General features: G+C 53.6%; 1 protein-coding gene and 1 pseudogene across 1 annotated transcript in view; one reads left to right on the top strand and one right to left on the bottom strand.

Annotated features, from left to right (window-relative positions):
• The window catches only part of VANGL2 (VANGL planar cell polarity protein 2), a 36,053-nt gene that overhangs the window by 12,744 nt on the left and 3,193 nt on the right, over positions 1 to 20,116 (bottom strand). The window contains exons 2-3 of the mRNA XM_075563665.1: positions 7,064 to 7,327; positions 6,812 to 6,932 (exon numbers count right to left, since the gene is read on the bottom strand). Of these exons, the coding sequence (XP_075419780.1) occupies positions 6,812 to 6,932; positions 7,064 to 7,134 (192 nt within the window). The 5' untranslated portion in view covers positions 7,135 to 7,327. The remainder of the gene's footprint in view (positions 1 to 6,811; positions 6,933 to 7,063; positions 7,328 to 20,116) is intronic.
• Positions 9,435 to 20,116, top strand: part of LOC142438597 (zinc finger and BTB domain-containing protein 14-like) — a 37,508-nt pseudogene continuing 26,826 nt past the window's right edge.

The raw sequence follows: 20,116 nt of genomic DNA, 5'->3' as shown, positions 1-20,116 counted from the left end.
TAAAATCTATAGAATCCTACAAGTTTACAACAATAAAAAAACGAACAGCCTACTGAAGAGATGGGCAAAAGACTTGAACAGAAGACTCACATAGGAGGAAACCCGAATGGCCAATAAACATATGAGAAAATGTCCCCGATCATTAGCCACCCGGGAAATGCAATTCGAGACAACTATGAAATACCATCTAGCACAGTGGTTCTCAACCATCCTAATGCCACGACCCTTTAATACAGTTCCTCATGTTGTGGTGACCCCTCAGCCATAACATTATTTTGGTTGCTACTTCAATTTTGCTACTTTTATGAATCGGGCGACCCCTGTCAAAGGGTCATTCCACCCACAAAGGGTCGCAACCCACAGGTTGAGAACTGCTGAAAACCCACAAGGATGATCCAATTCAATAGCCCAATTCAGTAAGCAACAAATGTTGGAGGGGGTGTAGTGAGATAGGGACTCTTATCCACTGCTGGTGATCTGGCAGATACGTACAGCCACTGTGGAAAGCAATTTGGCAATACCTAAAACAGATGGAAGGCGAACTACCACACAACCCACCAATTCCACCACTGGGCATACACCCAGAAGAAACAGACCGCGACCAGAGATCTGCTCTCCAATGTTCAACGCTGTGCAGTTTACAATTGCAACAAAAAAAATTGGAAACAGCCTAAATTTCCATCAACAGATGAATGGATTAAACAACTCTGGTACATACACACCATGGAATACTACACATCCTTTCAAAACAGTCTGAAACTATGAAAAACCTCACCTCGCAGAACGTTTTGGTGAAGATTATGCTAAGTGAAGTTAGCCAAGTCAAGAACAACCTGAGTCCACTGAGGTTAAGTCCAAACAGCATAACAGCCATAAGGAAAACCCACACAACACGCAAGTCCTAGGCTGAGGACCAGAGATTTTGACAAAAGCCAGGCCAAACCCAATGGTTCGTATGTCATCAACACCAGATACAGATAGCACCTGCGCCGAAAGGCGTCTTTTTCTCCCTCTCATATGCCTTTAAGGCCCGCAGAGAGGTGGGGCAAGAATCGTGACTGCATTGGGGGGTCAGGGCGCTAACCAACCCAAGGGGAGGGTCGTGTTAACGTCTCCACAGTTAAGGGAGAGTGAAGTCGACTTCATTCCAGTGTGCCAAACGTGAGGGCAATGTTCCTGCTCGCAGCCATCAAGCAGGAAGCTAACGTGGCCCACATGGAAGAAGCACACCAGCCTGTGCAATCATGAGGTGTCAACAGGAAGAGGTATCAGAAGTTCAAAAACACACAACCAAATCAATGTGAAGGAGCGTGGATACGGTAGAGACCCAAAACCCACCTGTAAGATAATTAGGCAGCCCCTCTCAGAAGGGCCACATGGGATGGATGATCAATTCAGGGTGCAGTATGGCACTGAGAAGCTACATAACTATCCTCTAGGTCCTAAATATTTCCTCCCCTTACTATTATGGTTTCTATTTTATTTAGAACATTAATGATGTTAGATTTACATGTGTTCTTTTGTATATTTAAGATTGTGCGGTACTTGAAAGCCAAGATAGAAAACGCTTCAGAAATAGTTACAGGAGCAATGCTTCCCTGAGGGAATGGGAAGAAGGGGGTAAAGGGGACAAACGGAGCTGACAGCATTGTCAGTGTGCAGAAGGCTCCGGATGACCGTGGGAGGCCAAGATTCATTCGTGGAAAGCACATAAGGAATAAGCCCCCGGTGAAGTCCTCGGTCCACACTGGAGGGATGGGGCTACAGGTACTAAACAGAGAGCACTACGAGATGACAGAAAATCAAAGGCATAAATCTGACTTCAATAGTTAAGACTTTGTCAGCTGATTCCCAACTCCGATGCACGCTGGACCCGATCTGGTTTTCAACATTTTCTGTATTTTTGCTTTGTTTGCCTTTTGTTCATTCACACTAGGGAGTATCTCGGAGGTGTTATGTCGTTGGAGGTCACACTCTTGAAGTGTGTTATATACTGTTCTGGTTTGGGTTTTTTTCCAGTATATGCAACTCAGGACTGATGAACCTATAGGAACAGCAAGTAAGATAAGGGTTTCCGGGGGCGGGGGGTACAGTGGGGGAATGCCACGGAGTCCAGAAAGAAAAAGAATGCACGGAAACTGGTTGAGGCAGCAATTGTACAGTTGTAGTAGCCAGATGTAATGGAACTATGGAATACGACAGATGTATTTACGCCAATTAATGATAATTTGAAACAAAAGCACAAAGAGTGTATGTTGTTAGGTGCCATCGAGTCGGTTCTGACTCACAGGACCCGATGTTCAAGACAACGAAACACTGCCCAGGCCCGTGCCTTCCTCTGAGTCGTTCTTAGGTTTGAACCCATCGGTGCGGCCACCGTGTCAAGCCATCTTGGTGAGAGCCTTCCTCTTTTCCCTGCCCCTCTACTTTACCAAACACGATGTACCGATATTTTATGAGAGCATAATTATAAGGAAAACTAACCAAAAAAAAAGGTTTGCACACGGAAAACAAACCCTTTCTGATGATTACCGAGGATGGGAGGAAAAATGACCAACTAGATAAGAGACGTGCTGACCATGGCGAAGAGAATGGCCAGACACAATGTGCTCCCCTAGGCAGCACAACAAGAGCGAGGCACAGGAAGACACTACGAGGGACACAAGAGTAAGACTGAGGATCAAAGGCCGCAATTACTACACGCGTTGCGATCCTGCAGCGACAGCACGTCAATCACTTAGGAGTGCACACACAGCTAGAAAGGTATGCTAAAGAAGTGTGCGAGGTGCAGACACAGGTTCGGTTGTGATGTTTCTACACACATCACTGTAGGGTGCTGCGTGTATTTTCATAGAGCACACGAGGGGCAGTCATGGAAATGTATCCGACAGAATATTAGACGTAACCAAACACCTCACAGATCCAAGTTCCTGAGATCGCAGGCAGAGGGGGCTTCGACATTAATTGGCATAACAGAGTTCATAATGAAGTTGACCTTCATCTGACTCCAGTGTGTAGCACCTGACACCTTCAAAGCTTTCAAGTAGCCATAGAAGACACAACTCTCGGGCTCTTCCCACCAAAAGAGAATGAAGAAAACCAAAGACTCATGGGAGCAATTAGTCCAAAGAGTAATGGACCACATGAAGCACAGGCTCCCCTGAGACCAGAAGAGGTAGACAGCTACAACTAACTACCAGCTGTTCTGAGGTCACAACCCAGAGCCCCTGGAAAAGTGGGAGACAGGAAATCAAATTCACAAAAAGACCAGGCTTACTGGTCTGACAGACTGGAGGGACCCACCCAGACAATGGCCCTAGGACAGCTTCCTGAAGTCATTCCCAGGCACCAGACAGGCCCATAAAACGGTGACTAACACGCGAGAGGAACACGTTCCTGAGAACAATCAGTCCTAGGACAGCAAAAAGACATTTGCCCAAAGATGACAAGGTAGGAAGGGGTAGGAAATGTGGATGAAAGGAGAACCCAGGATGGACATGGACGGAGTGCTGACACATGGTGGGGAATGCAGCCAAATGTCATGGAAGGTTTTGTGGACAAACTGGGGGCTGCAAAGCTGGTCTACTCTGTAAACGCCAACCGAAGGCACAATTAAAAATGTCAAAAATAAAAACAAAACACGAGCTTCGGTTTCCAGAAGGAAGGGAGGAAAAAAAGGAAAAAAAATCTCTAGACACGAAATAACAACAATAATATATACTTGATCGGGGATCCACGAGGGTAGGAGGGGAAAAAAGAGGAGTGGATACCAAGGGCTCAAGCAGAAAGAAAATGTTTTGGAAATGATGATGGCAACAAATGTACAAATGTGCTTCATACAATTGAGTGATGGATTGTTATAAGATTTGTAAGAGCTCCCAATAAAATGATCAAGAAAGAAAAGAAAAATCTCTAGAAAGGCAAATGCATCGGGACCACCGCTGACTCGTGGAGAGGATGGGGAGAGTCCCTGTATTGGGGCCCTTCGTTTCTGCCACATCTCGGGGGAAATGTTGGAACTGGGAAGTGGTGCTGGCTGCACGGTTCAGTGAAGGTCACGAGGGTCGCTGGCTTATGCAGATAGCATGGTGGAAATGGCACGAATGTTTTGTTCCAGCTATTGCATGGTACGCAAGTCAATTAAAAGCACAAGAAGTGCGCGACTTGGGCCCCCGGGGAACTTTGACACCGGTGGCCAAAGAGGACAGCTGTGCGAGCTGTGATGGCCCTCAGAGGGGAGGACGCAGGACAGGCGCCTCGGGAGCTGCTCCGGCAGGGAACAGAAACGGGCCGGCTGCCAGGGGCCCTGGGGTCAGAGCGGACCCCTTGGGGGCAGGAACAGCTGTGAATGTGCCGCAGCTGTGATGTGATGTGACGTGGAGAAGCCGGGCAGCATGCGTGATTCCCAGCCCAGCTGCACACATTAGCATCACGTAAAGGGGTGCGGAAAAGAGCGCGGGTGCCCAGGCCCCACCATAGAGCGAGTGGAATCTGGGTACCAACCTTGAAAGACCAAATAGCTCCCTGGATGAGTCTAGTGTCCACTCGATGCTGAGAAGCGCTGGACCACGGGATCTACTCAGGATGTGATCTATGGATCCAGCAGCACGGGCATCACTTGGGATCAAAACCCCAAGCCCCAACCCACTCTGATGGAACCGGATACTCTCGACAGAATCCCCATGAACTGGTCACACAGTGAGAGAGCAGAACCCTCCCAGGCTCCACAGGATGCGGTGACTTCAGCAGAAGCCTGAGGGGCTCCGTCTGCAGGTGCACGAAAGGCCTGGGCGGGGGCCCTGAGAGGGCCCTGAGCAGGGTTTCACCAGGCAAGGGGAGGTCGAGAGGGGCTGGATCAAGCTTGTGCAGACCACTCTGCTCCGCCAATGGGCACTGCCTGCCCAGGGAGCTGCTCCAGGCTTCCGAATAAGGGCGTGCCAGACAAAAGCAGTCTGGTAAAGAGAAAGGGCAAATGCACAAGGACCACAGCTGACTCATGATTTCTGGCATGGGAGGATGTGGGGAAGGGAGAGAGAAGGTGTCTGACCAGTGCAGGGTGTGGGAGACACCAGAGCAAACTTCTTGCCGCTTGGAGATTCTGGTGTGCCCCGTGGCTCAGAAGGGCCATCTGAATGCTCACAGTCCGGGGGCCGCCTGCTAGAGGCACAGGGTGGGCAGACAGAGGTCCCCAGGTGCCCTTGTGGGTTCGTCTCCCTGAAGGAGGTGAGGGTCATCCAGCAGAGCACCAAGGCCCTTTGGTGCCCATACTCTGGACTCCTGGCCCAGCCAGGTGACAGGAATCCCAGGGGACTCAGGCTACAGGGCTGAGCTTCAGGGGGGGGTGGGGGGGGAGGCGGAGCCAGTGACAAGGGAAGCTAGGAATCACCTCATTCATTAGAATGCCTGTCGGTCCCTGAATAGGTCAAGAGACTCTAATCAGAAGAGAGAAACTGATGAGATGACCATGTGCAGATTAAGTGAGTGGGTTTGTTCCTCCCCCAGACCAGTGGTTCTCAACCTTCCTAATGCCTCAACCCTTTCATACAGATCCTCATGTTGTGGTGACTCCAACCATAACATTATTTTCGTTGCTACTTCATAACTGTAATGTTTCTACTGTTATGAATCATAATGTAAATATACGATATGCAGGATGTATTTTCATTGTTACAAATTGAACATAATTGAACATACTTAAAGCATAGTGATTAATCACAAAACAATATGGTGATTCTATATTGTGAAATATTTATGTTTTCCGATGGTCTGAGGCGACCCCTGTGAAAGTGTCGTTTGACACCACCCCCCCCCAAAGGGGTCGCGACCCACAGGTTGAGAACCGCTGCCCTAGACCAATGCCCAGGGACACCGTACATCCCCTCCCAGAGCATGAGCATGTCCCAGGTGGAACGAGCACATCTCAAGATCACTTCAGGAACTGGGGAGGGCAGGCCTCGGGGCATGGGAAAAGGAGGCGTCCACAGTTCCCTCAGCACTCCATCTAATCCCACGACCCTGGATTCCCAATGTCCGTCTCAAAGATCTCTTAAGACCTCAGCCCGGTGTCCCGGTAAACCCTGCCTCTGCTGTGTTCTGACCACTGACCTTCCAGCAAGAGAACCACAGAGGCTGGAAGAGGTGCAACAGCTCAGCCCCGGCCCAGAGAACTCTCTCCCTGGGTTGCCTCTCTGTCATCCCAGAAGGTTCCTTCTCCAGCGCCCCTCTTCAGCCCCTTTCTCCCACACCTTCTCCTCTAGAGGCCAGGTGGTGCTGTTCCAGAGGCTAACACCAGGGCGCACTAGAGCCCCCTCTCCTGAGGCTCAAGAGCAAATCCTAGCTGCCCCTCCTTCAGACACACTCTCCGGACTCTCAACCAGCCTGCCTGACTCGGGGGGGGGGGGGGGGGGGGGGCTAGGGAGAAACCAGCCAATTCCCAGTACAGGTCCCCCTGCCCCTCTGGGGATAAGGAAGAGGCGACTGCCCCCAAAGGGAACTTCACTGAGATGCCTGGCTGTGGAACAAGTCTGCTTCTCGATGCTCAGCGGCAGGAAAGTGGCACTGACACCCCCCTGACCTGATTCTGACAGCACAGCCAGGTTCCTAGGCCTGTCCCCTCTGTGATGGAACTTCCAGCTCCTCCACACGGTCTGGAAAATGGTCTTGCCCTAAGTTCTTTCAGCCCCCGGCAAGGCCTCCCAGGCTGGCGTCCGGGTCCCCTCCTAGACACTAAGATCTGTGTATCGATCTTTTTTTCACAGCTCCCCAGAGGACCCCCGCATTCCTATAGCCCTTAGCATCAGTGGAAACTCACCCGCTCATCCCCTCGAGTGGACTCGTTGTCCAGCAGGGGCTCCCCGGGAGCCTGGATTGTCACCGACTTGTCCCCACGGCTCCCATCCCGGCTCTTAGACCGGTGTCGGTCCCGGCGGTCCCTGCAGGAGGAGGAAAGGGGCAGGCACCGGAGGTCAGGGGCAGGAAGGGGGCCTCTGAGCAGCCACCCCCACCCGCCACCTCTCCCCTGGCCCCAGCCACCCACCCACGTCACCCTCACATGCACGCCCACCTGTGCTTGCGGGAGCTGCGGGAGTGGCCCGACTTGTAGGAATAGCCCGAGTACTGGGACTCGGTGTCCATGGCGTCGGAACGCCGTGCCTTGTAGCGCTCCAGGGCCGCGGGCTGGGGCCTCTTGGGGGGCCCCACAGCCACCTCCTTTAACACCGGCTTCTTCAGGCCAAGAGGCACCTTCAGGAAGTCAACCGTCACCCTGAGGGACTCTATTTTGCTGGACGGGGGGTGGGCTTGACTCAGAGAAAATCAAGCGACGCTCCTGCAGAAAGGAAGCAAGCAGCTGGTTAGAGTACCATCCATCCCCAGATGGCAAGTACACAAGGCTCAGATAGGCCCACCATGCCCACCTCTGTGCCCACCTCCACAGAGCCTGCCCCCTCATGGGCCCAGGTCCTCCTGCTCGCCTCCTACAAAGTGAACCCCATCCCGAGAGTATGCCCCCCCACCTGAATGACCAAAATGACCCAGCCCTGAACTCCCTGGAGGAGAGAATCCAGGCAGTGTTCTAGTCGCAGCCAGGAAAGCTGAGACTTGGAGAGGCAGGCTCTGGACTGGCAACAGGCTGAACTAATGGAGGCCTGGGCTGGCAGAAAGCAGCTGGTGTTACCCGGAGACCACCTCCCCAAGTCCTGCCCAGATTTTCCAGTCCCCCCAACCCTTCCCCTGCCACTCCCCCACGCAAACACTTTTTGAGCATGCCCACGGGGGCGGGGGTTGGGGGTGGCTATAGCTGCTTCTCTTGGCACCAGGTCCCCAACATCTATGTCAAACACACCCACAGGTCCTGGCCAGGTCAGCTTGGTCGCTTGCCTTAAGGCTGTGGGTGCTCCCTCTAGTGGTGGGAACGAGAAGAGAAGCACGGGATAACATGAGGGAGACTGGAGAGGGCAAGCATAAGCCATTCTCCAAAAGCCTGCCATCCTAGGATGGCAAGCTCATGCAGATTCCCCGGCCACTGAGGGCCTGCAGGGCAGCGTCTTTCGTCTATACCAGAGGTTCCCAAACTCGTTGGGCCTAACATCCTTTTTCAGGAAGCAAATAGAAAAGCACCCAGCAAGCCCCCTGGCAATGAAAACCCTTTACAGCAGAACCCCTAACGCAGTCATGCAGGATAAAGTGTGGGTATCTGGTGTTGCAGCTCCCGGGATCGTTCCAGTGCCCGCCAGGGGGAGGTATCGCCCACTCTGGGATCCACTGCTTACTTGTACTAATTCTGCTCTCCAGCGCCCTGTCCCAGCCCGCATCCAAGTCCTGCTCATTCTTCAGAACTCAGCTCCCACCCTCTCAGAGAAACGCTCCCCCCACCGACTTGGGCATCCAGTGTTGTCTCCCTCCCTTGGTTCCCAGTGACACAGTCATCACCATGCTCTGAGCAATCATTTCCTACCTCTCATCATTTGTCCCTCACATCTTTTTAAAGCACTTTCTATGAGCCCTGTATTCTGCTGGGCTCTGGGCCCTGAATGGAGTAGCGGTTCTGTGTGAGGCCGCTATCCTGGAGTCAGCAATTCGAAAGCACCGGCCACTCCATGGGAGAAAGACACAGCTTTCTACTCCTGTGAAGCATTACCGTCTCAGAAACCCAGAGGGGCAGTTCTACCCTGTCCTATAGGGTTACTACTTGATGGCAGTGAGTTTGGAGGTTTCTTAGCATGTATACAGTTGTGAAACCGATACTAAGTTTACGGTCTAGCAGGGATGAGCAGACAAAACGAGTAAAGGGGTAAGTTTAAGTGCCTGACTGTAGGAAGAATCCAAAGCAAAGCGCAGGCAGCTTCGAGAGAGAACGAGGGGAGGGAGGCAGAAGCCACTTTAAACCAAGTGGTTCACAAAGCGCTCTCTGGAAAATGACGCCTACAGACAGAGCAGAGGACTCAGCCTGGCCCAGAGTAGAAGGGAAACTGAGGTGACACAGCAAACTGCACGTGTGAGGCCTGAAGAAGGAAGGGGCTAGGTGGTAAGGAAAGAGCCCGTGGCGACGGAGCTCAGAAGGGAAAAGGCTCGAGAAGCCAATACCACAGAGAAAGCCAGGCACCGAGTGAATGCCAGACCCCCGGCTTTGGTGAAGAGTTTAGATCTGGCGAAGGCAATGGGGAGCCTACTGCAGCGGTACGGGCTTGGATCAGGGTAGCGCAGCCGAGTGGACAGAGACAGAGACATGCTTGGGACATCCATTGGCGTTGGGATCAACAAGTCCTAATGCAGGACTGGTTAGGGGAAGAATGGGTGAAGAACCTCAAGCGGGAGCGGGGTGGGGGGGGTAGCTGTGGCATCATTAAGGCAGGCGCAGGGCAAATTTGGAGACAATGCGCTCCGTTTCAGTGTGCTAAATTCTTGGCCAAGAGACAGGCAGTGACGGCAGCTGAATGTACACACCTGAGCTCCGAGGACGGGCCGGGCTGGAGGAATTACCCGTGTTCAGAGATCTGGGAATAAACAGGATCTCCCAGGGTGAGGATGGAATTAACAAAGAGAAGGTCCAAGGAGATGGGCGCCTGAGAAGTGGTGGGGAGGCAGAGCAGTGGTGTGTCAGACTGCAGGTTCCCCGCAGCCAAAAGCTTTGAGAGGGGGTCAAGATGAGGATAACCACCGCGTCAGCTGCTGCTGAGAGGTCGGTTCCGTGAAGCACTACAGTGGATTTGCTCTGTAGAGCTGTTACCTTTCCTCCAACTAAACTAAGCCGCCAGCAACCTGCGCGTAGCAAATATGATGGATGTCTGTTTGTATCCACCTACCCTCCCATGGGAATGGGGCAAGAAATGAATACACCAACCTGGGAAATAAATACACTTGTCTTACTCTCCGGGAAACCACGATAACTGTGGGGAGATGCAATCAATGCTAACCCACTCCATGATTCTCCTAACACAGTGGTCTGGAGCCGGTCCAGGGGCTAGTACAGTCTGCCAGGATCCCTTGTCAACGCAAGTATGTGACACCTTCCCCCAACCCTAAACCTTTCCAAGAGCCTTTGCCACAAGCAGGGCTTCTTGTCACCCCCTTCTCTGCAAATGACATCTTGGGCTTCTTCAATCTCTTCTGCTGAGAGCGAGTTCTTCCGGAGGACTTCTCTCTCGGTATACCAGTTAGATGTCTCAGCTGTACCACTGTGCTGGGTTTCCAGCCCATTCTTGCGACTTCTCCGCTTTACAACCCGAATTTCACGGGAAGCTCAGGGAGGAAGTAGGGCACAGAGCACGGTGGGGCAATAAGGAGGGGGAAGAACTGCCATGACTTTGGGTCTAGACACAGACACTAGAAGCCAGAATCTCCATATCCACCCGCTCCCCGGCCGAACACTCAAGCCCACCAGAGCCAACAAACAGCAAAAGGAACCTTAGGATGTGCGCCCCAGATGTGTGGATCACAAATCTAACTCTCCCCACGAACAAGTTACTTCCCGTCGCTCCCGCACGTCGGGCTGCGAAGCTCATCGGTAACATAGAGAGGATGATAATGGCTACTTCGTAGGGTCCTTCTGAGGAGCACGTGAGTGAACAAAGTGCTTGGAAACTGCTTGGTGAGTAATTAAAGTCATTAATAAGCTCTGGCTCCAGGACCATTCATACGCCAATCCCAGACACTCCCTCTGAGAATGGGGAAAGAGATCGCATAAACAAACCCTGTTGTTTAATGACTAAATAAGGAGTGTGGGCGCTTACACACACACACACACACACACACACACACACACACACCCAGAACCACCACTTCCAACACACCCAGGAGGGGAGTGAATGCCACTCTGAGGTCCTACTGAGATACTGCACACCAGACAAGGATGCCAGCCCCTCCCCACCCTTACCTGCCTCCCCACTACTTATTCAAGTGCCCACAAACCCTCCTCTCCTGGCCCGGTGGCTCCCACCCCTCCCAGCACGAGTCAGGGTGCTCAGAAAGCACCGAACTATGCGCCTCCTCCCCCCACCAAGCACAGGGGCCAAAAGTTAACCCAACTGCTGAGACCCCTGTCTGCTCTCAAGTGCCCACACCCCCCCCCACCCCAGGCAACAATTCCTAGTATTAGAGAGGCTAGCGGGGAGTGGGACAAGCAAAGAGAAAGGCAGAAGCCCCCCTTATTTAATCAGGCTCAGAAATCAGGGGTTTTGGAGGGTCTCCCGGGTGGGCAGTGTTCCCAGGGAGGAGGGTGGGGGAGGGGATCACTAGCTGAGATCAACAACAAGTGGAAATGTCAGAGAGACATAATGAGAGGGTAGGGAAGTCCGGCCTCGCAGGGCAGGGGGCTGCGTGTTTGGGGCAGTGGCGGGATGCTGTTAGAAGGGAATGTGTCCCTCTGCTTTTACCTTGTCCCCCTCCCCCCGGCAGACACATAAACACACACGTTCAGCCCCCTGCTCAAGCCAACCATGGATTCTCTGGGGTTAACAGAAGGCCAGAGAGGAGAGCAGGAGGGAAGGGCGCGCCCATCACAGAAAGGAGACCCTTCTCCCCGCCAAAGGCCTTTCAGAAATAAAATTAATGGAATGTGTCTCAGTATCATCCCAAGGGGACTGGGGGGAGGGCTGGGGGGAATGTGGGGGCTTTTGTCCGGGCTGCCCAGCTTCTCCCACATTGATCACCATGGCAACCAAAGCCCCCTGTTGCCTAGGTGATGGCAGCTGGGTCCTGGAACCCATACCCAGCATCCAAAGCGAGGGAGGTTATGGAGCTGGAGCGGGGTGGGCTTGGTGGAGGGTTAGGGACAGGGTGGGGAGAGAATGGGGTTTCTCCTCTGGCGGCCCCAGCTTTTGTCTGAGCGCTGAGATCAGGTTTCTTCAGGAAACAATCGGAGGCCTCTGGAAAAAAAAAATAGACTCAGAACCTGGCAACAAGCAGAGGGAGGAAGGCCCTGGGAGATGGTGGGCTGGGGGAGATTGACGTTGGCCAAAATGCAGACCAGAAACCAGGCCCGCTCCCAACATCCCAGTGAGAGAGGAGGCAGGGAAGTGGACAGGGCCTGGGACCTCATGAAGGTGCCCACGAGTGGGGCTCAGACTGAGGGCAGCTGACCCCACAGCAGTCTCTTTGCCCACTGCTGCGTCCCTGGTTCACCTCATCACCCCATCATGGCGACGTTAGAGCAGGGGGTGAGGAAAAGAGGCAGAGCAAAGATGAAGACCAAGCTGGCAAAAAGTGACACAGGGCCCCCAGGGACACCACCAGAGAAGGAAAGGTGGGGAGGGAGCACAATCCAGATGGACATCGAAGAGAGGACACCCACTGGCGCTCCCTGTGACCGGCAGCAGGTCTGAGGCACCAGGCATGAGGACCACTGGTCACTTTCTTGGGTTTGACTTTCAAAGAACGTCTGGCCACAGAGGGGAGGAAGATGGAAGCGAGGTCAAGAACCCGAAACTCTCTGACAGGAGCACATCTCTAGAGGGACAATGTTTCAAGCAAGTGGTTTTCCTCCCCTCGGTCAGGGGCAGGGGGGAAGATGGGTGTGATGATCCCTTCAATCCCCTGGGCGTAAAGGTGTCAGTGTCGTTCAGAGAGCCTGCCTGGGCCTGGCACTAAGAACTAAGCCTTCCCATGCTGGTTTCAAACAAACACACAAAAACACCACACCGCTGTCTAGTCGATTGCGGTTCATCATGACCAATGTCCCACTTTGGGCGGGACAGTCCCAATTTTTAACAATTTTTCCCTCATCCCGCGGCGTTTTTAAAAAGTCCCGATTTTTGGAAAGAATGCATGACAAGCTAGGACATACGGTTTTCGGCTGCCATTTCGCCAGGATATGAGTCTTATCAATGGTGTCCCGCTGGACCAATGTTAAAATCTGGTCACCTTACCATAGACAGCAACTCACTACCATAGAGCGGACGCCAAGGCACAGTGACCCGAGAGGGTCCTGACCACACAGGGCAGAGGAACACTGTTACTTGATGGAAGCACACTGCCACGTCCTTCTCCTGCACAGTGACTGCTGGGTGGAAACCAGCAACCTTGTGGTGTGCGTGGAGCTATGGGGCACCTTTCCTGATCACAGCCCCAGGAGTTCCCCAGCCATCAGGACGGCTTGTTTTCTAAAACAGCCAGGCAACGCCTAAACATGTGCAAATGACTTGGAAGCCCCCAACTCATCACCTGGCAACAGAACTCAGGGAGGGGGCGGGGCATGATGCAGTCATGCATATTCATCACGCTCCTATAGATTACAACTTAAAGGCCCCAGCATGCATATTCATCAAGGCTCCAGGAACTGAAGGACCAAGGACCCAGGAGCTTTTCTTAAGGGGCTTCCTGAGAAACCAATCATGGCACGGGAGAGGGTGTGGCACATGCCTGAGACCATGGCAACCTCAGGCCAAGACCTCTCCCAGACCATGCTGGTTATAATAAATGGGGAACTGTAAATGCAGAACCACGGGTTCTGGGAGCCATTCTAGAGAACTAGTAAGCCCGCGTGGGGTAAAGCGGCTCCGCTCAGGCAGGAGTAAGGACAGAGTCCAGCTCTGGATGGCTGGTGAACAGGGAGTGGATGTGTGAAGACCCAACTCTGGATGGCATAACCAAGAACCAAACTCACTAGATGCCAAACTCACAGGGACCCTGTTGGACAGGGCAGAACTGTCCCTATGGGTTTCCGAGGAGACTCTGCCTCTTTACGAGAGTGGAAAGCCTCATCTTTCTCCCAAGGAGCATCTGGTAGCCTCAAACTGCTGACCCTGGTGTTAGCAACTCCTGCTCTGGGTGGCTAGATGACTGAAGATAGGCTGCACAGGCAACAGGTGAAGAAGGCTGGAGAGAGGGGCTGGTTGGTTTGAGGTACAGAGAGTTAGTTATGCAGACCCCTGAGCCTTCCACCGGTAACTGATGGCATGGCCCCAGGTGACGAGGGATGGATTCTGAAGCAACTCTGGTGTTTAGGACAGCAGATTGTCACAAAAGAACTGACTGGAAATTGAGATCGTGAAGCTAAGAGAAGGCGAAGTTTAAATCTCTTTCCAGACAGGAATCAGATTGATGGCAGTCTTTACTACACACTGGTCATTAAGGTGGGGTTTGCCCACCTGGCCCTTGAGCAGTGAGTGTACCTCACACTGGGTCTAAATGCGGATCCCTGCACTCCCTCCACTGTCCATGTGGGCACCCTGGCTCCTTAATCCCTACTCGCATAGGCCCTCACACCTGAATAGAGGGGGGATGATGAGGTTGCCAATCCACTCACTACTCCCCACCCACAAGTGCATGGACAGTAATGCAGCTTCCACTCAAAGTACAAGATGCGCGCCCTCCAGGGACATGTAGATGGGGCGGGGGTGGGGGGGCAGCTGGAGAGGAGATCCCAGTACCAGCCTCCCGGACCAATATCCAAAAAACTAGTTGTCCACCCTGAAGGCAGAGAGTCCATCAAACCCTCAGGCTGCTATGAGGCAGGCAGAGATTCAAAGACACACTGTCCCACGACAGAGCCTCTTTGCCGCACTACACCTTGAGTTTCATGCACGTGCTTAATCCAGACACTTGTGGGGGGCAGAGGTACTCCACATGGAGTGAAAATGCATGCACCTGCTCAGCTTGCACGGGAGAGATGGAGGTGCCTGAGTCTTTAACTGAACCTACACCAGCCACCCACCCATCCCCACCCCCGAGCTCTCCCTTCTTCTCCCACGCCAGGTGGAGACAGCACGTTCTAGCAGGTTCCAGCACTAAGATGGAATTAACTCCAGGTTTTACAGATTCAAGGGTGGCTATTCCATGGTAACAGAACTACCATTTGAGCACTCCAAGGACGGGTAACTCACTACTCCACTCCTGAGGAAGCACAGTTTTCGGCCTCTTCTAATAGTCAGAAGGGGCCCTGGTGGCACAGTGGTTACGCACTGGGCTGCGATCTGCAAGGTTGGCAGTTCAAAACCACCAGCTGCTCCCAGGGAGAACGCGGGGGCTTTCTACTCCTGTAAAGAGTTACAGTCTCAGAAACCCACAGGGGCAGTTCTACCCTGTCCTATAGGGTCGCTACTAGTCGGCATTGACTCAATGCAGCGAGTTTGGTTTTTGGTCTAGACAGAGAACAAACCAATCTGCCTTGGAAGAGGTGCAGCCAGAATGCTCCTTAGACGTGAGCTTAGGGAGACTTTGTCTCGGGCACTTTGAGGGTGTTATCAGGAGAGACCGGTCCCTGGAAAAGGGCAAAGAAGACCCCGGACAAGAAGGACAGACTGGGTGGCTGCGGTAATGGTGAGGGCGGTGCAGAGCTGGAGGTGGGTGCTCCGTGCTGTTGAATGTAGGGTCCGCCAAGAACCAGAGTGGGCTCAGCGGCACTTAGCAATAATAAAGACTTCCTCCTTGACTACCCTCTCTTCTCACCAGCGACAAAGGGACAGAGAATAGACCGGTCTAGCCAAGAGAGCCCAGGACCAATGAGTCCCCACCCCACAAAAGGATGGGTTCGGTACCCATCATCCAGCACCGTCGCCCACAACGGAGGCCCATGCCGGGTTTCCATCTATCACGGAAAGTAAGGCACTCAAGAAGCAAGGCCAGTTCCAGACCCAAGACCAAAAGTGGGAGGAGGAATTGTCCCCCCACCCCTATCCACAAAACCTGTGTCCTTGCGTGGCAGTGCTCTCAGGGATGGCCGGATCTCAGAGAGCTGGGAGCAGGAGAGAGCCCAGCCACGGTGCCCACAAGCTGGCACACAGTGCTCCCACCCCCGCCCTGTCAACCAGGCACTCTCCCAGGACAGCTCTAGACATGAGCTCACCATACTTATAGCCCCAGGGGCGGGGGACAGGGGCCTTCTCCCAACTGAGATCAGTAGCAGAGGAGGAGCCCTGTTTGGGTCACCCAGGCATTGCTGCTTGCAGGGCAGTCTTTCACCACCAGACCCTGGCGCAGGGAACATCAGAGGGGAGAGGCCTATGAACTGGGCACCTGGCCAGGACACCTGAGCTTGAATTCTAACAGAAAGGGAGCTGGGGAAGCCAAAGCCAAGCCTCTCTCCACCTACTTCCTTAATATCCCTCAGTCTAAGGCAGGCAGTGAGGCAGGGTACCCTCCAAATCTCAGACACACACACACACACACACACACACACACACACACACTTGTATTCCCCCTCAGAAACCTGGAATGGTTCCTGCCCGCCACACCCAGCTCCACCTACCCTGGCCAGGCAGGTTCTGTAGAGACCTGCTCTGCTTTCTCTCTGGCACCCCCACCCCCACCTCAGCTGGTACAAAGTCCCTGCCGCCCCAACACATAACACATCACACGCACACTCATGTTCACACACACATGCACATGTGTGTGCACGTGCGCACACTGACACACAGACACACTATAGCACCCCATTTGCTAGCCTACACAAGACCCATTCGCAGTCATTCCGGAAGGAGACACAGAGGGGGAGCAGTAGAGAGGGTGAGTAATTCCGCTGGCATAGGTCCCAGGTGGGGGCCAGAAGAAGAGACAGGACGCTCCGCTGGTGGAAAGGTAACCACGGCTTCTAGTTGCCTGGATGCTCAATTTCATTTCCACTAATGGGCAGGCCCGGCAATGCCCACCCACCAAGCTTGAGTCTCTCCCCCCTTGCCCCGCCTGCCCACCAGGTGAGCTCTGGGAGGAAAACAGGCAGCTGGAGTCAGCAGTGAGGGGAGAAGACAGGCAACGCAACCGCAGTGGGCATACTGCGCGCACCCCGAGGGCAACTTCCTCATGCTGTGCACACACCCACCCTCACGAAAAACAAGGCGTCTCCGGCTCTTCATAGCGAACTGTCCTAGGTGGGTTCCCACTCTCCCTGGCCCCAAGGGACCCCCAAAGCCTGCTAGCCCAGCCCCTGGCTCCGAGAGAAAGGAGGCGGAAACTAAGCCCCTGGGCAGGGAAGTGAGCCAACTTTAGCTGCATGGGGCGAGGGGGGGGGGGCAGTTATGTGGAAAGGACTTTGGGGGAGGAACATATGGGGATCACAGTCAGGGAAGAGCAGCTTGTATAGAAAAAGCAGTCGGTTGGGTCCAAGGGTGTGAGACGAAGTGTGACTGGGGTCGAAGGGTGGCAAGCCCGGCTTTCTCCATCCTGAACATCTTTTCTTCCCAGCCCAGCCCAGGGCCTCTCATCTGGCCAGTCAGCTGGTTCTTATCTAGGAAACTGAGCCAGCACACAGGCCCGAGAGCCACCATCATGACAAACGTGCCCCCTGAGGCTCTCATCCTTTCTGGGGCTTCTCAACACCCCCATCCCGTACAGCTCCCACCTCCATTCCTGGGGTAAAGCAGGTGACAAAGGAAGTGTTTCCGCTCACACTTGGTTGTTTTTTAAGTTACCGAATTCACACCTCAGGCTCAGCACCTGTTCCTCTCCATTTTCCGCGCATCCGCGCATTTACCCTTAAAAATAAAAAAGAGCCCTCTCACCCACCCAAACATACACTTTCTCCTGGTCAGGCTGGGGGTTCCAGGAAGTCCCGGGTGAGAACAAGGTTTGGAGGGGCTATCATTAGGGTGTCTCCTGGGAAACCCTAGAAATGATGAGGGTGAGGTCGTTCCTGATCACAGAGAAGACCTTGTGGGTACTGATGGCTGGAACCCACTGTCACACAGCCCTCGTCCCCAAGAGGGGCCTCACAGGGAGGCAGAGGCCAGCTCTAGGAGGAGTTCTGCCCCAGAGGGACAGCCCTGGCCAGGGCTTTTTGGAATTGGGACCAGGATCCTCAATGCGATGCCATCTTACCCCCCACGTTCAAGGGCAGGCTTCTCTATCTGGGCTGCTCTGCTCCTGAAGCTGGCACTGAACTCAACTGCTTTTTCAAAGGGAGGGATAGATTATTCAAGTTCAAAATTAAAGGCAAAGCTGAGCAAAAACACATCTGATGGGAAGGAATGTGGGGAGAGATGAAGAGAACACTTTGGAGAAAGGGTGAACAAGGAAGCCAGACAGCCCAAGAACAGCCTCCTATGAACTTCGATGAGGTGCTCACCTTCGCTCCACTTCAGTTTCCTCGTCTGTAAAATGGGGATGTTAATTTACACTTCTAGAGATGATGAGTAGTCAACTAAATAATAGATACCAGAATCTGCCCCATATAGAGGCTAGTGCCCTGCTCTGCCTGTTCATTTAGGAGGCGCCAATCCCCTTCCTACGTGCTGTTCCCATAGCTGCCTCTTAAGAACTCCCCCATTATAGAGAGAAATCACCTTGGGGCACAAGTGGCCCTGGTCCCCAGCGGACTGCCCTCCCTTAGGCCATAGCCAGGTCCAGCAGAAGGAAGCAGCCCAAATCCCTCTTTATCTCTCTGATTCTTTCTTCGGGGGCTTCTGGGCCTCCAACCCCTCTACTCTCCTCCCACCAAGCCTGGTTGCAGTGAGCCAGGGCCTGGGCCTCAGTCTCCTCCCACACCCCTCTAGGCTGTAAGTCCAGCTGTGTGTGGAGTGGCAGGAACGGGGCCCCACCCCAGCCCCCAGCTTCTTCCCACTCTCCACTCTCACTACCCCACCCTGCTTGCCAAGAGAGCCTCGGTGCTGCTCATTCCAGCCCGCTTCTCCCAAACCCCTTCCCAGCTGACATGTCTGTAATTACCAGCCTCGCCAGGGGCACCAGACAAGTACAGCAACACCTCATTTCCAAAGGGCCCCACTATGCAGGGCCTCTACCTCCTCCTGGGGACCCTGCAGGAGAGGGATGTACAGATTCTCCCTGGCCCAGTTCAGTTCTGGCCAGACCAGACCACACCAGAGAGAGGAGAACAGAGGGCTGCCCCTGTCTGATCTCCAGAAACAGAATGAAGAAAGGAAGGGTTGCTGGTTGGGGTGGGAACGGGGGGCGGGCGGGGGGAGAGTGGAGGCGTGGTCAGGAGGATGTGCTCCCAAGGCCCTTTCTCCTCTGCCCGTGCTGCCCAAATCTCATCATGAACAGTGTGACTCACCTGGAGAGTGTGAGAAGAGAAATGTGAGGTCAATGCAGAAAGGAGGGAAGTCAGCGCCCAGAGTGAAAGAGGAAGATGGGTACCCGCAGGCATGAGCGTAAATCCACACTAAGAGCATCCCACCCAGGCAAGCAGTCGTCCTCTCTGCTCTGGTGGTCCCTGCACCACACCTGCATGCGGCACTCTCTCAAGCCACATGGAATCAACGCATTTATGCTCACCAGCCCTGCTAAAGCGAGGGGCCTGCCCCGCTGCCCCTTCATCCCCTTTGCTACCCACAGCCTGCCAAAGGCGAGCGGCACTGTTGCACTGCCAGGAGCCCGCTCACCTTGCAATCAGCACCCATCAGAATCTAGGCAAACACAGCTAACACTGAGTACTTACTGAGTGGTCTCTGATATTTCATGTATCCTCATCCATGGACGGAGTGGTGCTGGCGCTGGTGCCGGCGGTTAGGTGCCACCGGGTTGCTATGACCCTATGTAACAGAAGAGAGCTGCCCATAGAGCTTGCTTAACCCCAAGATCAGCAGTTTAAAACCGCCAGCCGCCCAGAAGAAAGACGAAGCTTTCTACACTTGTAAAGAGTTACAGTCTCAGAAACCCACAGGAGCAAGTTCTACCCAATCCCTATAGGGCCTCTGTGAGTCAGATTCCACTCGATGGCAGTGCCTTTGAGTTGAATTTTGATCGTCAGGCTTTCTCCCACAGAGCTCTACCCGCTGGGTTCAAAATGCCAACCTTCAGGAACGCAGCCAACTCCTAACCATTGCACCACCAGGGCTCCATAAGCCAAGGGGGGAAGGGCTATTGTTAACTCCAATTTACAGGTGAGCCCGCACGAAGATACCGATTTTATCTGAGGTCACAGAGCTAGCAAGCAGCAAAGCCAGGGAAGGAGGCCTCTGGAAGATCTCCGATGCCTTAGAGAAGGGCTCAGCCTGGGCTGGAAGATCAAGCCACCTATGCGGCTGAGGAATGGGGTTCCATACATGGCCCAAGGCTACACAGCTATGAAGTACTGATCCCAACCAACTCTTTTCTACTCTGCCATTGGGCCTTCAAGCACGGAGAGCTAAATATGACACAACAGACTAGTCTCTCAAACTCCAGAAGGGCTGAGGGAGGCCCCAGATCTCATCCCTCCCGCCAAAGTTTCTGGTCAAGTACACATCCC

This window comes from Tenrec ecaudatus, chromosome 1 (assembly GCF_050624435.1).
Source record: "Tenrec ecaudatus isolate mTenEca1 chromosome 1, mTenEca1.hap1, whole genome shotgun sequence".
Classification (NCBI taxonomy): domain Eukaryota; kingdom Metazoa; phylum Chordata; class Mammalia; order Afrosoricida; family Tenrecidae; genus Tenrec; species Tenrec ecaudatus.
The sequence above is the reverse complement of the archived record's forward strand: the minus strand, read 5'-3'. Positions and strand labels throughout refer to the sequence as shown.